Source organism: Aedes albopictus, chromosome 1 (assembly GCF_035046485.1).
Source record: "Aedes albopictus strain Foshan chromosome 1, AalbF5, whole genome shotgun sequence".
Classification (NCBI taxonomy): domain Eukaryota; kingdom Metazoa; phylum Arthropoda; class Insecta; order Diptera; family Culicidae; genus Aedes; species Aedes albopictus.
The window spans coordinates 245,091,827-245,114,213 of NC_085136.1; the positions used below are offsets into that span (position 1 = coordinate 245,091,827).

General features: G+C 43.2%; 2 protein-coding genes across 5 annotated transcripts in view; one reads left to right on the forward strand and one right to left on the reverse strand.

Annotated features, from left to right (window-relative positions):
• LOC109411881 (dedicator of cytokinesis protein 3) overlaps window positions 1–22,387 on the forward strand; it is a 681,785-nt gene that overhangs the window by 627,115 nt on the left and 32,283 nt on the right. For all 4 annotated transcript variants that reach the window (XM_062846532.1, XM_029860481.2, XM_062846533.1 and 1 more), the window contains one exon: window positions 490–3,276. In XM_062846532.1, coding sequence (XP_062702516.1) covers window positions 490–3,276 — 2,787 coding nt within the window. The remainder of the gene's footprint in view (window positions 1–489; window positions 3,277–22,387) is intronic.
• LOC109412720 (pre-mRNA-splicing factor RBM22) lies at window positions 18,757–20,503 on the reverse strand. Its single transcript, XM_019686340.3, has 3 exons — window positions 20,224–20,503; window positions 20,107–20,160; window positions 18,757–20,015 (listed from the first exon to the last, which is right to left on the reverse strand). The coding sequence occupies exons 1-3, from the start codon at window positions 20,275–20,277 to the stop codon at window positions 18,825–18,827; spliced, it is 1,299 nt and encodes a 432-aa protein (XP_019541885.1). The 5' UTR covers window positions 20,278–20,503; the 3' UTR covers window positions 18,757–18,824.

A 22,387-nucleotide genomic window follows, 5' to 3' on the forward strand; every position in this document is an offset into this window, starting at 1 on the left:
GCGAATGCTTGTCGCAAGCCTTCATGTCTGACGTACCTTTCAGGCTGCCCGCGAATGGGAAGGCCGTAGTGTTTGCCGCGTCCACCTTCACGGGTTCTGCTGCTACCGCCAGTTGCCATGAGTGACATGGTCTTGCTTCGCCACCATCATCGACTTTTACAAAGTCTCAGCAAGACCTGCTTGAAGTTCTTGCTGATGTTCGACTTCGAGGACGCAAAGTCGATGATAGAATCAAGCGCAGCTGCTGTGCAGTCACATGACATGGTATACGTTATGATAACCTCCTCCAGTGCTAATAACCTAAATCAGATCTGTATTGAACCCGCCATCTGCTGAATACTCACGTGTTAACCTCTTCGGTTATATGGGCCCTTGTCGATAATGCTAATAAAACTGTAAAACATCCCATAAAAACAAATCGGTTGAATTATTTTTTAATCTTTCCTTTAAAACTCAATCTGACCTAACTGTATTCTTCTCTTCCCACAGAACCGCGGAACGTTACGGCGGAAAGCCGGCAAGAAAATCCTCACCCACCACCTGTACTTCTGTATGCGTGACTTTGGCCACCGGATAGGGGACGATGCGGAGATCTATTTCTACCTGTACGATGGCCAGCGGATGCGAGCCCTCTCGGAGCGCTTCCTGGTGCGCATTGCCAAAGACGGGTTCTCCACCTACGTGGAGACCTCCAACAACTGTACGGTGTTTACGGATTTGGGCTCGTCGGATCTCAATCAGGATCTCTACTTGATCGCGAATGTGATGCGGGTCGGAAAGATGCTGCACTCGGAGTCGGTAAAGAAGGGCGATAAGTTTATCAGTAACCATTCGTATAGGAGGCCGTACGGGGTCGGAGTCCTACCGCTGAGCGAGATAGGGCAGTTCGATCAGACGGTAGAATCGGAGGAGAAAGAGTTCAGCTTCAAGATCTTCCAATGCGAGGAGAAGGACTACCATCAGCTGCATGAGTTGATCATCAAGAAGGCGAGTGGCAAGTTTCAGCCGATCAACGCCAGCACTCAGGGTCATTACGGGTTGGTGGTGTCGCTAAAGCTAATCCACGGAGGTTTGGGACAAGCACGGATAGAACAGCCGATACTATTCCAAGGAACTGCCATAACTAAAAAGATCGGCTTTCCGGACGTGATCATGCCCGGAGATGTGAGGAACGATCTCTTCCTGACCTTAGAGCGAGGTGAATTTGAACGAGTTGGTATCAGTACGGCTAAGAATATCGAAATTACCACTTTGGTTCTGGATGAGAATGGGAGAATCATCCAGGAGTGCATAGCGATCGCATCCGGAAATCCTCTGCAGGCGTACTACAAATCTATGGTCCTGTACCATAACAACTCTCCGGCGTGGAACGAAACCATCCGAATGTTTGTCCCCATAGACAAATTTAGTAAAGCTCACGTGCGGTTCGAGTTTCGGAGTTGTTCCACTCGCGATAAATCCGACCCGAAATTGTTTGGGTTCAGTTTCTCAAGGCTGATGGAACCAGGAGGAGCCACCATCGCGGATGCATCTCACGAGCTCTACGTCTACAAGTGTGAAGACATTCTCAAGGTTCAGCCAAACATCTACCTTCGGTTGCCATGTTCCGCCACGGACAAGCACGCCCATACACTGGAGTCAAACTCCCCGTACCATCGGAGTTCCAAAGAAGCGTTTTTCGTCAAAACGGTACTTTGCTCAACCAAACTGACACAAAACGGCGATCTTCTATCGCTTCTACAATGGCGAAACCACCCACACCGCATCCAAGATTCTCTGCAACGGGTCCTCCGACTTCACAATGAAGAACTCATAAAATTCCTCCAAGACGTTTTGGACGCCTTGTTCGCCATGTTTTCCACGGACGATGGAAACAGCACTCCTCACTCCGGTCTGGTCTTCCACGTTCTGGTATCGATCTTCAGTCTCATGCAGAGCAGCAAGTTCCAACATTTCAAACCCGTCATGGACGCCTACATCAAGGATCACTTCACCGCCCCTCTAGTCTACAAAGGTCTGCTCTCCTCAGTGCAACACCTGGCCGATTGGATGAACACCGCAGACAACCTCGAACCGATACTGCAATGCTTCAGCTCCCTCGAGTTCATCTTCAAGCTGATCATCCAAAGCCGGAAGCTTTTTGCTCACGCCTCCGGTGGCCAATACGAGGACAAGTTCAAGCACGATCTTTTCGCCGTGTTCACCTCCCTCAATGGGATGCTTCTAGTCGCCAGCCATTCGCAGATCCTCCCGACCCAGGAGGCTCTCCTTAGCTCAATCGGTGTAGTCTTCGAGCAGCTCCGCACCATCATCACCCGGTCCGAGCTGGAAACCCTAGTCAAAGGCATGCTGGACGCAGTCCCTAAGGACGCCCAGCCACCGCTCATCCAGGCCAAACTGAAATCCATCAAGGACATGGTCTCCGGACAGCTCTTCCAGGACGACGATCTCCGTTCCGTCATTCTGAACATCGCCTGCAAACACCTCAGGATCCACCTGGCCCGACGCGACGAACTCCGTCTCTGTTCGGAGATCCTCGCGGAAATCCTCATCAAACTGCACGAAGCTAAGGCCAGAACCGGTGAGAAACCTTCTAACGCGATCCACCACGACCTGGACACCCTGTTCTCCAACATCTTCCCGATCCTCATGCAGACGATCAACGTCCTCGGTAACGGCGGCAACGAATCTCTGGTCTGCGCCCTATTCGCCGTAATGCTCGGCCTGCTCCAACTCTTGGACGAAACCCATTTCCAGCGGATGTGGGACCGCCTGAGCACTACCGGAAGCAACTCCAAAGAGCTGAAAGATTTCATCCAGCAGTGTTTGAACATCTTCAAGGACATCCTGGAGCAGGATTGGATGATCTTCTCCAAGGATTGGTTGGTCATGAAGATCTCGGCCAACGAAGTGGTCCGGAAGACCCTGGAGGAAATGGCTAAACCTTTGGTTTACCGCTTCCTTGGCTCCCAGTCGCAGTTCGATTCGCAGCTGTGGTGGTCGTACTTCAGCGTGGCGGTGATCTTCTTGACGCAGCCGTCGTTGCAGATCGAGCAGTATCACGAAACCAAGCGGAGGAAGTTGCTGAGCACGCATGGCGATATGCGAGTGGCCATGGGTTTCCAGATCTTGAGTATGTGGGCACAGTTGGGGGAGCATAAGCTACATTTCATACCGTCGATGGTGGGACCATTCTTGGAGGTAACGCTGGTACCGGAACCGGCGCTAAGGAAGGCTACCTTTACGGTGTTCTACGATATGATGCAGTGCGAACAGGTGAGTGATGTTTATACTTTTTAAGTGGGAAAATGTAAGTAGGTACCGTGCGAGCACCATATTATAGACAGCTCCATATTCTGAACAGTCGGCAAATCCAAAATAGATTTTTCTCTTATGAATCAATATATTGAATCGAGAGTTGAGGCGTTAATTTTATTGAGCTCCTCTACAATCCAATCGTTACAAAACATATAGTTTTTGACTCAACTGTGAACATAGAGAATGTGTTTGTGCATAGTAAGTAACACTGTGTGTTCAGAATTAGGACCACGGCTTCTTATGGTATCCATAATTAGGAACACGTCGTTCACTAACAAAAATGTGTGTAGATCATGAACTACAAGTTATTATAAGATTTAATTTATTTTATACATTTAGCTAGACAACAAACCAACTTGATGGTATTGTTGAGCAGTGTCCCTAGAAATAAAAACTTCTATTTATTTCAACCTTTTTTGGGTGATTCTCTTAACCGTTCAGAATATGGGTACCGCACGGTACCGCAAAGACGCCATTCAACGGCGAACTTTTTTTTTTTGCAATTTCTCATCCTAATAGGCTGTTTTACCTCACGCAAATCTGACAGGAAAAGGCCTACTTTCCTACACCAAATTAGCAGTGCTGCAATGGTTCATTACAGCAATGATTTGCGTTGCGTAATGAACCATTACAGCACTGTTTTCAGTTTGCTTTCTGGACGCAGTTTTGAAAAATTGTGACAACTGCACAGTAAAACCTGCTATGATCAGATTTTCTTAAACACCCAGCCAGCAATTTGGTTGCTATCTCGAAATTGCAACTGAAATAGTCACGCATATATAGCACCAAAGAATTCGTATTCAATGCACGAAACAGGCATATACATACTAAAGTGGAGGCCATATCCAAACATATATCCGATGACTGCGATTCCATCCAACATGATTTACGATTTCTCGAAAATTTTCTTCCGTCTAAAAATACGATTATGCATGATCTTATTACGATTGAGTGTACCGATATACAACTCAAGATTTTCAAATTAAAAAAAAAATTTGGGGTTCAGTGGGAATCGAACTTATTTATTTTATTTTATTTTATTGATGCACAAGGGGGTCATGGGGCCAAGTCTCCAATGCAAGTCCAAGGACTCACATCGTCCATAATACACCGTGGAATTTGGGAGTAGGCATTGCAACCTCTTTAGCCATGCGGCTTTTAAGTTTTGCGTGGCCTTAAGGATGAGGAAAGGTGGGAGATTGATTTTGCGTGTTGAGCTGTGGAAGAATGTGTTGTTAATTAAATGGTCAACGTTATTTACCTTTGCATATTTTCACAAAAATGAACAAGTTTGACGATATGTTGCTTGATTTTCAGTGAACCGTTTATGCTAGTTCTTCTTGTTCTTGTGTCTTCAAAGCTAGGAAGCTTGGTTAATAATGTCAAAAAAATAGAAGGACATATTGTGTATCAATTTCCTTCCTGCAAATAGAAATCAAATATATCAAAAACAACAAAAAAGGACCGTAACGCTTCTTGATTTGATCACGAAAAGTATCGGTTCTTGTTGGCACCACGAGTGTGCATCTTTCTCTGTAGAGTAAAGATACATTTAAGCCCCGAGACCTGACAGCAATCAAGCTGATCACAAGGTTGTGCCTTTGCCCAGGGGGTTCAGTGGGAATCGAACTTACGTCCATTATTGAGAACTGTGCGTTATCGCTATTGGCTATATTGCCAAGTTGGAAATAGAGAGTTCATAGTGAATGACATGAAACGAATAAAAATTAGCATGATACGGTGCGAGACTTGTGGTGGGAACGTTGTTGTTGTGCATTGAGTGACACCAAAAGTGGTGCCGTGCAAGAGGTCCGGAATTGACATCGTTGTTGGAATCTATACATCACTTATTGTAAGTCATCTGCTGTATATAAATAGTATGAAAACCTATATATTTGATTGAAATTATTGCTACCATGGTTGGAATATGTCAACAACAACAAAAATACAAATTTGTGACGAATACTATTTTTTCTTTTTCTCTTTCATAAAAATATATAAACAAAAGCATTTACGATTTCCGACATTAAGATTCGACTGTTAAAAGTGCAGTAACAATCATATGCGATTGTAAAAATTAATATACGATTTCTACGATTTCATTCACTTCGTATACGACGCAAGTGTGACGCAAACGATCAATATGCAACATTGTTATACTGCCGCGATTCGCACAACAGTCCCATGTGAATAGGAAACCCAGCAAACATGGGACTGTTATGCGAATAGGGGCAGTATAGTTGTATACGATTTCACCGATTTTCATAATACCTTTAGGTAGCAAGCTCGATTTAGCAGATTCATATACGATGTGAAGCGACGATTTCCACGATTCAAAGAAATCATATATATTTACGATGCTAGCGAACTTGCAGCTTGACATTAAGAATGTATGTTTTTTCACGATTCTATCTGTCCGATCACGGACACAGGACGGGGGATGACCGGCTCTTCCCACTGAAGAGGGCCGCAGGAACAAAGCTGCAGACGATAGCTCGACGAGGGGGTTCGGAATAACTCTCAAGTGGAAGCCTTGTAAAAGACTGATTGTGTGGCTGTCCAAGGAAAACGCTTGGTGGTTGGATTTCACTGATGTTTATTCGACAAAGGTTAAAAAAATACTGATCCTGATGCAAGAAAATGTCACTACGTGTCACACTAGAGTGGGGCATCGTTTATATGGAAAAATGAAAAAATCAATGGTATCCCATCAGATCAAAGCTTTTTTGATCCCATTTCAGGACTCAAATGAGTATGCAAAATTTGGGCTCGATCAGTTATGTCTACGTTTTGCGCATCGCGTTTGAAGTTTGTATGGGGTTTTACATGGGAAAACACACTTATTTCTCGCCATACAAATGTGGGCCGGTCTATAATGCTGCTGCTTCCATGGACCAAGGATCGGTATATTCGCCTCACTCCATTCATATTCACTCCTCTTTGCTGAAGCGAATCGAGAAAGATGCAGCAAACGGATTGTCGTGATCAAACACGCAACCCCATCAACAGTGGGAAGCGAAGCGCAAGCTGCTTGACATGGATATTCGTTGCCGATCGTCGCAGTTTGGATCGCAAGCGAATGAATGAATGGCGAATGGTGACGAATGCTGGTGAGCGATCGAAGCGGCTGTTATCATAACTAGAAGAGAATTTCTGCTTGTATACATTTTTAGTGTATTGTTGCTGAAATGCTAGATTAGCAAAGAAAATAATAAACATTTTTTGGAAACTTCAAAAATTCGTATGCGCAATATCACTCACGAATCGCATCACCGCTCGATTGCTTGCGATGCGAATGTGGACGAATGTTTAAATTCCAAGTGTGGCTTCCCACCGTTCGCCGGTGTTTGCTGTCGTCGCTGACAAGCAAACTCACAAACTAAAGCGACAACCGTTCGCTGCCGACTGTATTCGAATGTGGAAGAAGATGAAAAGTGGAAATCAGGAACCCTGCCATGGACACTTAGCTGCGTAATGACCTTGCTTCTTGCAATTGTGACAAGTATCATCCTTCTTCATTGAACCACTGGCGAATCTTCCAAGACGTATTGGTTTCTGATTTGAGTATAAAGCTCCATCGCTTCCTCCGTTTCTTGGACCGGTTTGCAGCTTGATGTCCTGAAGAATCTTCGCTTTAACCGCATCGAACGCAAGGGCAGCACCAGGCGCCTCCAAACCCATGATCATGGGCTCATAATGATCTGGAAATCCCATCAACAATAATGCCGCTAACCACGAGTCGTCTACCTGGAATCCGATGCTCGCCAGCTTGTGCACCGACGACATGAGCTCATCAACGTACGCTTCCACACTGCGGCAATCCTCCAGTCGAATCGATGTTAGCTTTTTCAGCAGTACGATCTTGCACGTTAATCCGTTGTTTTGAAAAGCGTTGTGCAGTTTGTCCCATGTTTCTTTGGCACTCTTGGCGTCCAGAACCAGGCTGTAGCTCATTGATTCCAGGCTTAAACATATGATGGCTAACGCTAATGCTGCTGACCTCATTGTCCACGACTTGATCCGCCACTGGTTGCACAGCTCCCCTGAATCTTTCGCGAATTAGGGCCATCTTCATGGCAAATGCCAACGATGACCGGCAAGCCAACTCCACTGTAAAGTGTTGCTTTTCCTGCATCTGCCCCAGCGATGCTTCCGTCACCGTCTCCGGCCCTACCGGCGTTTCTGCTTCCGGTTGAACTTCCGCCTAGACTCATCTTCTATCCGAACTAAAACTTCAAAACTACTTCGCTGGGCCTATAACCTCTCGTAATCGCAGGGAATGAAAATAACGTCCGATGGGCTTTGCAGTTTGATAACGAATGAAAAGTTTTATTAAATCAACAAACTATCGTAGTGACACAGACAAACAGACGTAACTCTTAGAGGAAATGCATCAAAAAATTTTGCCCGGTGTCATTTTCATGAGCACACTGCCACCTGTTGGTAGAACCGCGCGCGACACTGTCGGCCATGATGGATTTGGATTTGACGTTTTGCTGACACGCACACTACTACACAAATTGCCTGTAATTTTCGTTTGCATCATTCAGCAACGTGTACACTGGCAAACGTCAAAGCGATCGAACACTAGCGCATCTGGTGGAACGATCGCGCAAATCAAATGTAATTTGAATTAATCGTTAAATGCATGTGCCAAGCCGTTTTGAAGAGTGTTACGTCTGTTTGTCTGTGGTAGTGACGTCGTAAGGTGCCGCAGGTTACTAAGTTTCCTTCCGAAAATCCCCCGGGAATTCCCTGGGCTTTGGATCAATATTGTCTAGGGAAGAGTGTCTTCTGAGGGCCCTCTTGTTTCAATTGTTGCTAGTGTTGTTAAAACATATTTATTTTTTACTTTATTGTATTTTTTCTGATATAACAACATTAGATTAATGGGTGAGACAAGAGTGACCATCAAAGCCACTTATGTCCCTGGATAATTCGATCTAATAGCCAACGGCTTCCTCAATGGCCGACTGGGTGCGTGCTTTGGGTGGCGGATTTAAGCAAAGGAAGGGGAATCATACTTCGATTGACTTCATCGGATAAAGTGCCATCCGATAAGCGTTCTTGTGTGAATCACCTTCCATCGTCTTGCAGTCAAAATTGAATTTAATAAAGCGAATGAATGTTTAAAAAACTTAATTATTAAATCAATTGTATTACAGATTTGTCCTCATTTCAACTCTAAACATTATTTTCATTTCTGTATTAGTTTCAATTTTTAGTTATAAAGTTTAAGAAAAAGTATAGCTACACAACACATGACTGCGAGACGACGTGGACCACATTGAGGAAATAGTTAGTCGATATAGGGTAGTTGGACCATTAGGGAGGGGCCTCTATTTTGGGCATTTTTCTGCTGTTGCTCGGCCGGTTGGACTGGTTGACCGTATTTCTTTTGCGCGGTGAGATATTTGCATTATCTACCCAAGCACGGGAGTTTGGGTCAGTTGGTTCGATGTTGATTGGGTTGTGACAGGGGGATGTCCGAGATGGTTGCCACTGCCCAGATGGTTCGGCATCCTAATCAAATGTTGAAATTTTTAAAGGCCCAGCTATGCTGCAAATACAAAATATTTTTTTTTTTTGAAATATAATTAATATTATTCATCAATTACATTAAATTATGATTGATATTCGTGACGATATTTTTCCTGTTTGATCACATACACACTAATACTAAAACAATTACTGCTATTATTCATAACATAAACACTATACACATAAAAATTACTAATCAATGTTTCCTTCTTTGTTTGTCTCTATAAAATGTTGCATGGTTCGGATCCTTGCGGAACATGAACGGTGCATGAGCACAAGATTTTTCAGATTAACATATGGAAGATCTTCGAAAGACAAGCAGAAGCTAACAAACACAATCTATGTAAGTAAACAAATGTAAACTACTCTCCATGGAACCTGAATTCTAAGCGTGTAAAGGTAAATAACTAACATACGGCGGGAAACAAGAATTTATCAGGAAACTAAGTGGATGGGAAATTATACTTTGGTTTTTCGCATTGTAAATGAAAATTTAACTAACGTTACGCGTACGAACGAATAACAATTTTTCAAGTAGTTTTCGTTTCTAAAGCTCTAATTCTCTTTTTTTTGCAAATTTGTGAAATTTTTAATCTCGTCGAATTTTGCAGCCGAATAGCATTGATATTTTCAAGTCCATACTAACTCCCGGCGCGAGTTGCAACACTCAATTTTGCGTATTATTCCGAAGCTAACGCGTGATCAATAACTTAAAATGCTTTGTTGACGTCAATGCGTCTCGACTCGACGAAAACTGATTACCTACTTCTTTGACTAAGCTGGACAACATTACTTATGTATGACAAAGAAGATAATTTAACGTTTTTAAATGTTGGTATTATATGAAAAGTGAGTAAGTGACATGTTTTCTACAAGAAAAACTAGTAGGACTGACAGAACAATTCGAAGATTTAGCCGTATATTGCCAGGATCTAGGAGCCAATCCTGTTAGGTGTAAATGATTATTAGTTATGAAGCTAATGCGTTATCAATGAGACCAGTTACTCTGGACATTTTGGACGAAAATTACTATTTTTCTTAAATAATATTCTGCAATAAATGACGCAAAAACATTATGACCAGCAATTACTGACATAATGAACATAACAACTTAATATAACACTTCAATAGAGTAGGAGTAGAGACTACATATTTGATATGGGGCAAAACAGTAACGCTACTTAAGTTTGGGAATCTAAGGCAACTAACTGACAAATTGACAAGGACCTAACATACAACATGAACCTTACTACAGAAACCAATTTCACACTTTCTACTGTATTTGCATTATTGTGTCTCAAGTCTAGTCCAATACCTTTCCCCAACCTATACCATTACCCTTCCGATGGTGTTCATGTGGTCCGCACGGACTATTACGGCCATTACCCCTCCTTGATCTTCGGCATTGGATTGACTTGCGCTCTTATTGCCCCACCAACTGCTGCAAAATGAAAATGAAAATGAAAATCCCCCGGGAATTCCTTCCGAGATTTCCCTGGGAATACCTCCCGAGATTAACCCGGGAATTTTTTCCGAAATGCCCCCGGGAATTCCTTCCAAGATTCCCCTGGGAATTTCTTCCGAGATTCCCCCGGGCATGGCTTTTGGGATTTCCCCGGAAATTCCTTTCGGGATTTTCCCTGGAATTCCTTCCGGGATTGCCTCGGGAATTTCTTCCCGGATTGCCCCGGCAATTCCTTCCGGAATTTTCCCGGCATTTTCTCCCGGGAATTCCTTCTGGAATTCCCACGCTAGTTCCTTCAGAGATATCTTCAGAAATGCATTCAGGGATTTTTCCAGAAGTTGTCTCAGGGATTCATCAATGAGTTCAAGGATTTCTCTAGGAGTGCCTTCAATGAGTTCCATCAGGGATTCCAACAAGGATCCCTGTAGGAATTTGTTCAGGGATTATTCTAAAAATTTCTCCAAGGATTTAAAAACTTGAACGAAACACTTGAGAAATTAATTATCATCATTCTAGAACCTTTCGTGCAATCAAATATGATAACTTGAGGAACAAAAAATTGTGTTGTCATTTATTGGCTATTTATTGGGTGTCAGAAATAAAACCGATTTTCAAACCTCTACTACTCACCGACTTACTACGCACTGGTGGGGATAGTCTTAGCTCCCTGAGCACTGAGCCACAGTACAGTGTAGTGAGAGCACTTTAAAATTCTCTCCGGTGAGAATGTGTAAAAAATAGCGCGTTTGGTTCACCAACTACCCATCGCTACGGTGTAATACCATCTCTGGCCTCAAGTACCTACCAAGAAAAGGTTGATTGTTCTGACAAAGTTTTCAACGCGTGTCTGGCCTTAGGGTACTTTCCCACCGGATGTAAACACGCCAACGTGATAGCCATCCCGAAGGCAAACAAGGATATCACCAATCCAGGTAATTACCGACCGATAAGTTTGCTGAGCAGCCTAAGCAAAGTTTTCGAAAGGGTAATCCTCGCACGAATCAACCGTCACCTGCAAACGGAAGATGCATGTGAAGATGTCATTCCAGCGGAACAGTACGGTTTCAGAACAGGACACTTAACGGTGCATCAACTCGCTCTCATCTCGCAATAGGTAAAACACGGATTTCGAACGGGCAAACCAACTGGCATGATTCTTCTGGATGTGGAAAAAGCCTATGACTTCGTGTGGCAAGATGCCATCATATACAAGCTCTTCTGCTCGAACCTCCAACTCTACCTGGTCAAGATTGTACAATCGTTCCTTTCTTATCGGACTTTCACGGTTGTTGTTAATGGTGATCCTCTTTGGTGTGCCCCAGAGGTCAGTCCTGAGTCCGATTCTATACAATGGCCTCACTTCTGACGTACTGATGATAGACGGTGTATCGTACCCATTCTTTGCGGATGACACGGCTTTCCTGACGTCGGAAAAAGATCCGCAAATAGTCGTTACTCACCTCCAAGCGGCGATAAACAATCTGCAGGACTTACAACGGAATTGGCGAATCAAATTGAATGCAGAAAAAACTCAGTCGGTGTTCTTCACGAGGAGGCGTGCTGCTCGACATCTTCCCTGCAGGTCGATTACACTAGTTTACAGCATTTTTGAACTCGGTAAGCTGATGATCGTTTTTGGTGTAGAATCATGCCCTGAGTTCGAAAACGCGAAGGAAAAAAATTACAGTAGAGCGGAAATTTTTTCGACTTTCCATACATGGTTGATGATTTGAAATCGATTTTTGTTCTATTTTTAAGCAACGCCGCTCACTTCACACATCTCATTCTCCGTAATCAATGCTCCGATTGAGCTGAATTTTTTACTGTAACTCGCCTACATATGATATGTCAAATGAACGTTGAGACTAGTGTTACAGTCAATGGTCAGTCAACTATCTGGGACGATGAAGTCAAGTATCTTAGAGTGAAGTTCGACAAAAAGCTGAAGTTCGACAAACATGTGAACTACGTCGCCGGAAAGATTCATCGGTCTACCAAAGCGATGTAGTATTCCCTGCTGAATCGACCGTCGAAGCTGCACATTAAGAACAAGCTGCTGATGGTCAAGTGCGTCATCCGACCAACGATCACCTATGCACCTATGCTCAATGTTACCGCAAAAGGCTGTTGAGTAGGTGAAACAGAACAGAACAAGCTGCTCAAGATGCTTCACAACTTGAACCCTCGGTACACGACCAACGGCCTCCACAAAATGGCCGAAGTCGACAAGCATTGAACGGGCCACGAAATCCTTCAGGGCTTCCTGTGAGATATCAGCGAATCCGCTCATCGAAGCACTCTTCCCTCAACATCTGTGATACTAGATAATATGAGATCTAGGGGTTTTTGCACTTTTTTCCCTAAAAAGCCAAACGTAGCTAGTAATTTGTGTTCTGTGTATTTATGTCTCATATAATGAATTTAATTATGGACGAGAACAGCTTTCCCGGGAAGCTGACTAGACTGATAAGAGCAACGATGGACGGTGTGCAGAACAGCGTAAGGATTTCGGGTGAACTATCCAGTTCATTTGAATCTCGACGGGGACTACGACAAGGTGATGGACTTTCCTGCCTACTATTCAACATCGCCCTGGAAGGTGTTATGCGACGAGCCGGGCTCAACAGCCGGGGTACGATCTTCACGAAATCCAGCCAATTTGTATGTTTTGCGGATGACATGGATATTATTGCTAGGACATTTGGAACGGTGGCAGAACAGTACACCCGCCTGAAACGTGAAGCAGCAAAGGTCGGACTGGTGGTTAATGCGGCTAAGACAAAGTACATGCTGGTAGGTGGGACTGAGCGAGACAGGACAAGCCTTGGCAGCAATGTTACGATAGACGGGGATACTTTCGAGGTGGTAGAAGAATTCGTCTACCTCGGTTCCTTGCTAACGGCTGACAATAACGTGAGCCGTGAAATACGAAGGCGCATCATCAGTGGAAGTCGTGCCTATTATGGGCTCCAGAAGAAACTGCGGTCAAAAAAGATTCACCCCCGCACCAAATGTATCATGTACAAGACGTTAATAAGACCGGTGGTTCTCTACGGGCACGAGACGTGGACGATGCTCGAGGAGGACATGCAAGCACTCGGAGTTTTCGAGCGACGGGTGCTAAGGACGATCTTCTGCGGCGTGCAGGAGAACGGTGTTTGGCGGAGAAGGATGAACCACGAGCTCGCTGCACTTTATGGCGAACCCAGCATCCAGAAGGTAGCCAAAGCCGGAAGGATACGGTGGGCAGGGCATGTTGCAAGAATGCCGGACAACAACCCTGCAAAGCTGGTGTTTGCTAACCATCCGGTTGGTACAAGAAGGCGTGGAGCGCAGAGAGCACGATGGGCGGACCAGGTGGAGCGTGATCTGGCGAGTGTTGGGCGTGACCGACGTTGGAGAGCTGCAGCTGCAAATCGAGTATTATGGCGGCAAATTGTTGATTCAGTATTATCATGAATTTGATGTTAACTAAATAAATAAATAAATAAATAATGAATTTAAATTATTTTCTTAGTTGAAAGGTTAACCAAATCTCTGAAGTGTAAATATAAATGGTGGATGTAACAAAGTTTGAATTTAGGAAGAAAAAAATGGTTTGAAAATGAAATGTTGAGGAAACTGTAGCTAACTTGGCGCCAGGGACATTCCAGCGTATTACATATTGTACCTTTCGTGTTTAATTAGGCTTAATCAACATCTTTTATATATAGATCATGAAAAGATATGGGGTTTTTAACGCCTTCTTGAATCCGGCAAAATGTGGCTGACTCAAGGAGGCTTTTCCCCATCATAATCCATTTAATTAAGACTTTAAGGTCAGATGGAATTATTAAACAAATAAATAAATAAATAAATAAATTATCGACTGCATGGTTTCTGGTATTCCAGGAGCGAAATTCTGCTTCGACGATTCGTCCAGGTAAGAACACGATCATTTTCTTCAAACAGTTCTGGGGCGAATAGGCAAATATGTCACTTATAGATCGTAAAGAGTCTTTTTGTGATGTCGGAGGTCCATAATTTCCTCAGCATGGACAAAGATGTCATACTGAAGACCGAGCCATTTTTGAAATGCAGGCGCCTCAAGATGTTGACCAGCTCAAATCATACATCAGCGTCGTGAACTATTACGGCCGGCGTGACAATCAAATTAAAAAGTTCAGAATACAGAATGCGCATAGATAACCTGCTCTAGAAGTACAACCGATGGAGCATGTGCTGGAGAGGTCAAGACCGCATCTCTTTAGTAGACACCAGTAGAAGCTAATAACGGTTAGGTAGAGAAGGTGGCTTTTACGCTGATTTTTGGCGTCATAAAGTTTTACTGATGTACGGAAGAAGCTTTGTTCTGCAAAACGATGATCCAAGTCTACATCGATAATAGATGTCCTATCCCGTCTGATGACATTATAACGCAGTACAGACGAAAACTACGTTAATTAATAGCAGTAGTCGTGGAAACCGAAGTCGGGCGATTCTCGCAGCATCCTGCGGAACTTACCCAGTGACGTTCAACATTATGATAGCAGCCGAGACACAGAAAAGGACGCTATGCTCAAACACATTTCAAATATCCTCCAGAACGACTGGCCGTCGAACGTGAATCAGTTCATGAATCCAGTGCTGGAAGGAATCATCGTCCCCAGAGGCACCGCAAGCTAGTTCTGAAACAACTGCAAAAAGGACATCCGGATATGGACTCGACAATGCAATGTCTGTCAATTACAGCTATGAGAATTCGAATCTTACACGGACATATACTGCTCTAAATATTTGGGAGTGATTTTTGACCAGAAGCTCAAGTTCGATAAACACCTAAACTACATCGCTGGAAAGGTGGATCGGTCGACCAAAGCCCTATTACACTCTTTGCTGAGTCGCCGATCGAAGCTGCGCGTGAAGAACAAATTGTTGGTGGTCAAGTGTACTGCCCGACTCGCAAAACAGTCCCATATGAATAGGAAACCCAGCAAAGATGGGACTGTTATGCGAGTGGCGGCAGTGTATCATCCGGCCAATGCTAATCTATGCGTCCGCGGTTTGGGGCAACTGCGCCAAATCGCACCATAAACGACTCCAGGTGAAGCAGAACAAGCTGCTCAAGATGGTCTACAACCTGAACCAGTGAATCAAAATTCAACCATCGCGCAACAATAACGACAATGTCGCAACCTGAATTTGTTGCGACATTCTACCCAATGCGACATACGTTTGTCCCAACTTGAACAGAATAGGACAAAGATCGTGCACCACGAGTTTAGAGATTTTTAAGGTTTGCATTGTGATTTTCGAGCGGTAACTTCGAATCGGTAAACACTGCAACGCTGCTGAAGATGTATCATCAAAAAGTTTCGATTTTGGGTTGGTAATAATTGATTATTCACACCCTCCCCCTGGATATTCGATCTTGACGCGATGGGAGGGCTTAACCCATTAGCACTTTAGCGCCAGTTCATTCACCACCGCTTGGACTCTGAGCTAGATATATCTATCTAGTTTACGAGTTGAGCGCAAGTGAAGGAATCGCCGTAAGTGCTAATGGGAACCAAAGGAGTATCCGTCGTGCATTTATCACAAGTCAAAAACAAATTATAATTTAGCTTGCATAGACTTAATCTTTGCATTCTTTGAATTTTCTCAAATTTAACAATAATTGTTAAATTTAACGTAACGCAAGAGTGGGTAGAGGAGGTCTCTGCGTTACACTCATCATTCGTTACTTGAATTCGGGACAGGACAGGGGACGCTAGGATAAGTTGACTTACAGCCTTACAGATTAGATTCATTACAATTAGAAAATTATGGACTGATTAGGTAAAGATAAAACTGTTGATCATAGGAGTTTATATTTGTATTTCTTATTTTTATGGGTTTTGTGAATTTATAAAAGTTAACAAATAATCATTATCATTTTTATTTTTGACAAAAATCAGTTGACTGAACTTTTTTGTTTTTATATCTTAGACGGTATTATTTCACTGATCAAAAAAGCAGGAATTTAGTTAGGACTTAGGACGGTTGACAATGTAAAGGGTTACGATGGATATAATATTACTTTGGACTGAGATGATCACAGATATGCAGAAGACGACTAGCGAAATTAGAAACACAATTTGATACATTATTGACTATATTTTGACAAATAGGGTTTGACAAATTTCTTTACAATATCGAATGGAAGCTCAAAAAGTGTTATCTAACACTAATATGAGAGTTATTTGGGGATGATGCTGGTGCTGTCAATGACTAACATCGGTTATTGACACTATTGGTAATCAGCTTGAAATAATTTTCAGAATGTATTATAAAATAACTGAGGATATTATCTGATTATTGTTTGGGGAAGCTGTCAGAAAAACTAGTTGCCCATATCGGCTAAAAACGCTAGCTCTGGTAGCTGTCTTCGAATAATTTTCAGAAATATCAAATCTTTAAAAATTAGCTACGACACATTTTTTTTTTCTTTTTGCTCTTTGTATATTTCTTAAGAATAGTACTCTGAAGGCGTTAACATAGACATAGACACCATTTTTTATCTCTGAATGTTGTCCAGTGACCTCGGAGATTTTCGATTATTGAAATATTGTTCAATTATCAAATCATCTTTGGAGCTTCCATTCGATCAAAACACTAGTGCGATGGGAAAAGTTAAAAACAGTATTTTTAAAAACTACTACGACCCAATGCTAATTACTACACACTTTGCTCAAGTTGACGACATCGTCTAGTCCATCGTGAGTATTGGTCCTAGTAGGGGGAAAGTTGGGAAAGGGTCCAGGCTTTGCTATCAGCTGTCCTGCAGCTGAAAAAAATAATTGATTATTCACAAGTTGAAAAGTACGCAACAAATTCAGGCTCCGTTTTGTCTGCAACAAAAATTTTCGAGATCATGTCATTATCTGTTACCAGTTGGGATAAAAAAGAGTAATCGCCGCTTCTTCTTTGTTGCATGTTTTGTGCCTCTTTTGTCTGACAATTTTCTTCACTGACCTGAACCCGTGGTATCCGACCGATGATCTCCACAAGCTGGCTGGTGTCGATACAATTGACGCAAGCATCGAACGTGCTACAAGATCCTTTAGGACTTCCTGTGCGATGTCCGCAAATCCGCTCATCGAAACACTCCACCCTCAACATCTGTGATATTCGTTAATAATCATGAAATCTAGGGTTTTTTCACTCTTAAAACTCGTTTTCCCTAAAAAAAAAGCTACCCGTAGCTAGCAATTTCTAAATGTTGTACATACGTCTCTATTATTGAAATTGAATTGTTCTCAGTTGTAAGACCGTTCGCAATGCTGTTTTATTTTGTATGGCGAGTTTTAAAATTTTTAAAACTCGCCATACAAAATAAAATAGCATTGCGAACGGCCTAAGGTTATCCAAATCTTTGAATTTGTTAATGTTCAGTTCTTTCTTTGAAATTGTGTTATTGACTACAGAAAAATAAATTGAATTGAATTGAATACTGCCCTAAATAATACCCCCTGCGCAAATGGTTCCGCACCCTCTAGTTCTTGCCTTTATGGCCGCACGGGACGACGTGTAATATTTCCTATCTTCCTTCTCTTTCTAACAATTTGCCTCACGATTTTGAAGATGCAAATATCAATTTCCACTGCACTGACGTACCTATCTGAAACTTTAGTCGATTGTGCACCGCAAGTGAGCAAATGAACGATCAAATTTCTAGCCAATAATATGAAGTAGAAGTTGAGATTTGCATCTTACTTACAACAGAGCAATGGCGGGCGATTCAACCACCGTCCCGTCCGGCCTTAATTATGGATTGAAAGTTGGTAACATTATGAATCCTAAGAACATGTTACTCAGAGTTGACAACAGTGTTTACTTACTACGCGGTCAAGATGGCAAAAATTCGCCTAAATGGCATCAAGCAAGTTCAATTTTGACTAAATGTCTAAAAACCCTTAAACCCAAATCTGGTGACAAGTTATTAAAAAAATGACCGAATTGTGAATAAAAAGTAACCTCCTGCTTCAATTGAAAAATAGCAGTTCTCTTTCAGATTTTTTGTTTCCATCTTTTGACAGCTGCACAACTATTTCTGGAGCAACATTTGAAAAGGGCCCAAGAGGTCTTGTGTCTTTTTTCTAAAATGCTCCGTAGGGCATAACAGCAGCCCGCCCACGCAAATGAACACCGTTATCCGAAAGATCGATGTTTGCTCTATCTGATAACGGTCTTAGTTTTTGTGAATAAGCTGAGGGGGCTCAGGAGCGACGTGTGAAGTTATTGTTTACCAATGCTTATATGCCCTTTTCAAATGTTGCTCCAGATTTGTCGCGTCTCGCCCCAGTGCAATACCCACCGAGGGGAGGATCGACATCGTTAAATTCAACCTAATATTTTAATAATTCCTGGGAAATTTCTTTAGAATGATCGCGCAACATTGTTTCAGTATCTCTAACGCTTTTATTGGTAGATATCATACTGCTCCCACTCAATCCTTGTCAATCACACCTCTCCACTCACCTCACTTTTTCAACGCCCCTAGCCGCGCCGGATCCTGACTGGGGTAGTGCATCTGGCCCGGATTGGGTAACGTCGACGGTACCATGACTTGCTGCTGTTGCGAGTGCGCCGCGGCCACGGCAGCTGCTGCCGCCGCCGGTCCCGTCGTTCCCGATCCGGACGGTTGCGCCTGGTACATGCTCGGGGCACCAGGAATGAGACCCGGTGGCAACTGGTGGATTTTCATACCGGCTGGAAGGACAGCCATTTCCGATGCTTGAAGATTGAAATAGTCGTTCGGGTTGGGAGGCATCGGGAGTTGACCGGGCAGTCCAGGAACTGGGTCGAATATCCGATTGGTGCGAGGAACGGAACTTTGGGCATATGCCGTGGATTTGGCCTGAGAGTGGGCCCACTTGATGGTGAGCTTCTTGCCACCGAGGACCAACTTGTTGAAGGTCTTTTCGGCGGCGAGTTCCGCGGCCGCGCGCTTCGTATACTGCACGAAGGCACACTGCTGCCGGGGAACCAACGATACCGATCGAATTTCTCCGTAATGGTAGAAGTTGTCACGGATGTCGACTTCAGTGAGATGTTCACCGAGATTTCCTACATAGAGGGTCGTGATTGTTTTGTCTTCTGGGGGTTCCAGCGTCGGAATTGATGCAGCCCGCTTCATCAACTTATCAGCAACCGGATCGTTCCGTCCGTAGTAACGATCACGGATGTTTTGCTCCGACAGCGGATCATCCGGTTCTACGGGTTTGTCATGCCGGTAGGGACACTCTTCGCCTCGCTTGCATTCTCCCTTCACCCAGAATGAGCAAATATGAGGCAGGTTCCGTTTGTAGTACGGCGCTGTCCGGGCCAACTTGGCCAACATATCGCTGGCGGCCAGCGATTTCCCCACGGTCCCGGCCGCCACAGTATTGTCTCCTCCCGCCTTCAGCTGAGCCTCGATCGTCTGAATGTAGTACTCCTTGTTTACATCGCTCTCGGGAATCTTATCCTGAATCTTGAGCGCCGCGTCGCGAACCTGCGTCGGAAGACCGTACTCCAGATCCAGCAGGCACGTCTGGCAGACGTTCTTCAGTTTACTGCAGGTTTGGCAGATTTCCGTCTTCTTGAAACGCATACGCGCTCCCGGACACCACCGGAAGATTGTGAACGGCCGGGTGCAGATTTTGCACTCCTTTCCGTAGCGTTCCTTAATCTGGGAAAAAAGAAATGATGTCAGTTTTGACTTGGTGGAAGCAACGCAGTTTAGGCTCACGTTCGATAATTAAATTACAATTTACACTTACCATTCGAACGTACGGATTGTCGCCCAGGCACGTTTGACAGAGAACGGGGAATTCCTGTAAAAAATTGCAACGGATTATAACCGAACTCGTAATTGCGCAAAAAAAATCAAAACTTACGGAATCTTCCCAGTTCTGACGATTGTACGTGTTGGTCGTCTTTGACATCGCCATCTTGGCTGCTGTTGGGTGTTTGGTTCGACGGGATTTTTTTTACTTGCACGTTTTCCACACTAAATCGATCGGATTTTAACTTCTTCGGTTGCACTTCACTTGCAGCTTCCTGAGGACTTTGAGATAAAGATAATTTCAACTAAATACGCGACGTTTTTCCAGAATTATTCGCATTTGTTTACTGCGAATCTGATTTCTCTGCGGCAACATTTATACGAACACGACGGGTAACATTTTCGCTTTTGACGTTTCTCTCTCTCCTCTCTTGCTTGCTGGGTAGATACACGTTCGAAACATTCCACGCAGTCATTTATATTGGTATGCTCGTTTCGTTGATACGAAATTTTATACAGGTACTGATCACGATGTAGGTATATCATGGGTGTTTATGATAAATTATGATACCTACAGCTTGCTTACGCCTAGGTGGAATATCATTATTATTATTTTGTTTTTTGGAACATGTTTGAAATCTAGAATGAACATTATGATAATATGAGAGATCGAGATGACGAAAACTTTGGTTGTGTAATTTTAAGAGTGTCCGAAGAGAGAAGAGAGCGGGTTGCGGGACAGATGCAAAACAACCAATGAGAGTATATTACAGGTGAGGAAGAAGAAGAGATGGCTATGTATTAGTAAGCAAAGAAAAATGTAAACACAAATAGTGACGTCACTATTTGACACGCGTTCTTATGGGAGCTCGCTTTGCTTGTAGTAGTGACATGTTTTGCACCAAACACGGATCTCACGCACACAAAGCATCTCTTCCACACCTCCATTATACTCTCATTGCAAAACAACCAACGATGACGTCATCATTCAGCGGCCCTTGTGGTGGAGTTTGATGACGTGAGACCCGAGTAAAAAAGTACCTAGAAAAAGATTTGTTTGCTGCACTATTACCAGCGGCGTCATGGTCGCGATTTTTTTCCGCAGTCAAGTTCGCAGATTGTGAACAATCCTCGGTGCCCACTTTACGTCCCTTACTGTCAGAGCTGTCAGATCGGTGTAACTCGCTAAATACACAAAAGGCTATTTACACGGAAAAAAATACACGTTAATGAATATTTATTGGGTACCGGGCAGGACACAGAAAATTTAATGTTTTTTTGGTACATCGAGGTCTTGAAATTAGTCTATGCTATTCCCTGATAAAAATATACAATAAAATCGCCATAAACTTCCATTGAATAATGATAAAGTTGATTGTTCAACAACAAATCATATTGTGTACGTATTTTCCTGCTGAAAATTATGTATAGGAACTACAATATGTGCACAATAAAATGAATGGCACTAGAGATTTCAATAATAAAAACACCATAAATTGAATGGTAGTTGACTTGAATTTGCTCTAGAAAATTTGGATTTTTTTATGGTAAAGATACGGTTGTCCGACATTTCGCGGTAAACCATTTCGCGGTCAACCAATTCGCGGTGGACCATTTCGCGGTTTGAACCATTTCGCGGTTTTCTGTTTCGCGGTCTATACTTTTTCGAGGTTTACCCTTTCGCGGTTTACCATTTGGCGGTATACCGTTTCGCGGTATTAATCGGTTCCTAATTTTAGTTTATCTCTTAAGCACATTCACACATTGTGAGCAAGTCTTTCAAGATACGCACGCACGCCAACGCGTACACATGCATCACAGACAAACAGACGTAACACTCTTCAAAACGGCTTGGCACATGCATTTAACGATTAATTCAAATTACATTTGATTTGCGCGATCGTTCCACCAGATGCGCTAGTGTTCGATCGCTTTGACGTTTGCCAGTGTACACGTTGCTGAATGATGCAAACGAAAATTACAGGCAATTTGTGTAGTAGTGTGCGTGTCAGCAAAACGTCAAATCCAAATCCATCATGGCCGACAGTGTCGCGCGCGGTTCTACCAACAGGTGGCAGTGTGCTCATGAAAATGACACCGGGCAAAATTTTTTGATGCATTTCCTCTAAGAGTTACGTCTGTTTGTCTGTGCATGCATACATACAATTATTAAATAAAATGGTAGATTATTGTATTTAAATATTACAAATTTGGCTGCTTTGATATTTAAAGAATATTCTTTGATTGGGAAAAATGCTAAATCATTTGTTGTATAA

Excerpts from the sequence above, each read along its gene's own strand:
- LOC109412720 (XM_019686340.3), bottom strand. The coding sequence starts at position 20,277 with ATGGCGATGTCAAAGACGACCAACACGTACAATCGTCAGAACTGGGAA. Across the intron at positions 20,161-20,223 it reads GTCAGAACTGGGAAGATTCC|GAATTCCCCGTTCTCTGTCA; the intron begins GTAAGTTTTGAT and ends AATTTTTTACAG. Across the intron at positions 20,016-20,106 it reads ACAATCCGTACGTTCGAATG|ATTAAGGAACGCTACGGAAA; the intron begins GTAAGTGTAAAT and ends CTTTTTTCCCAG.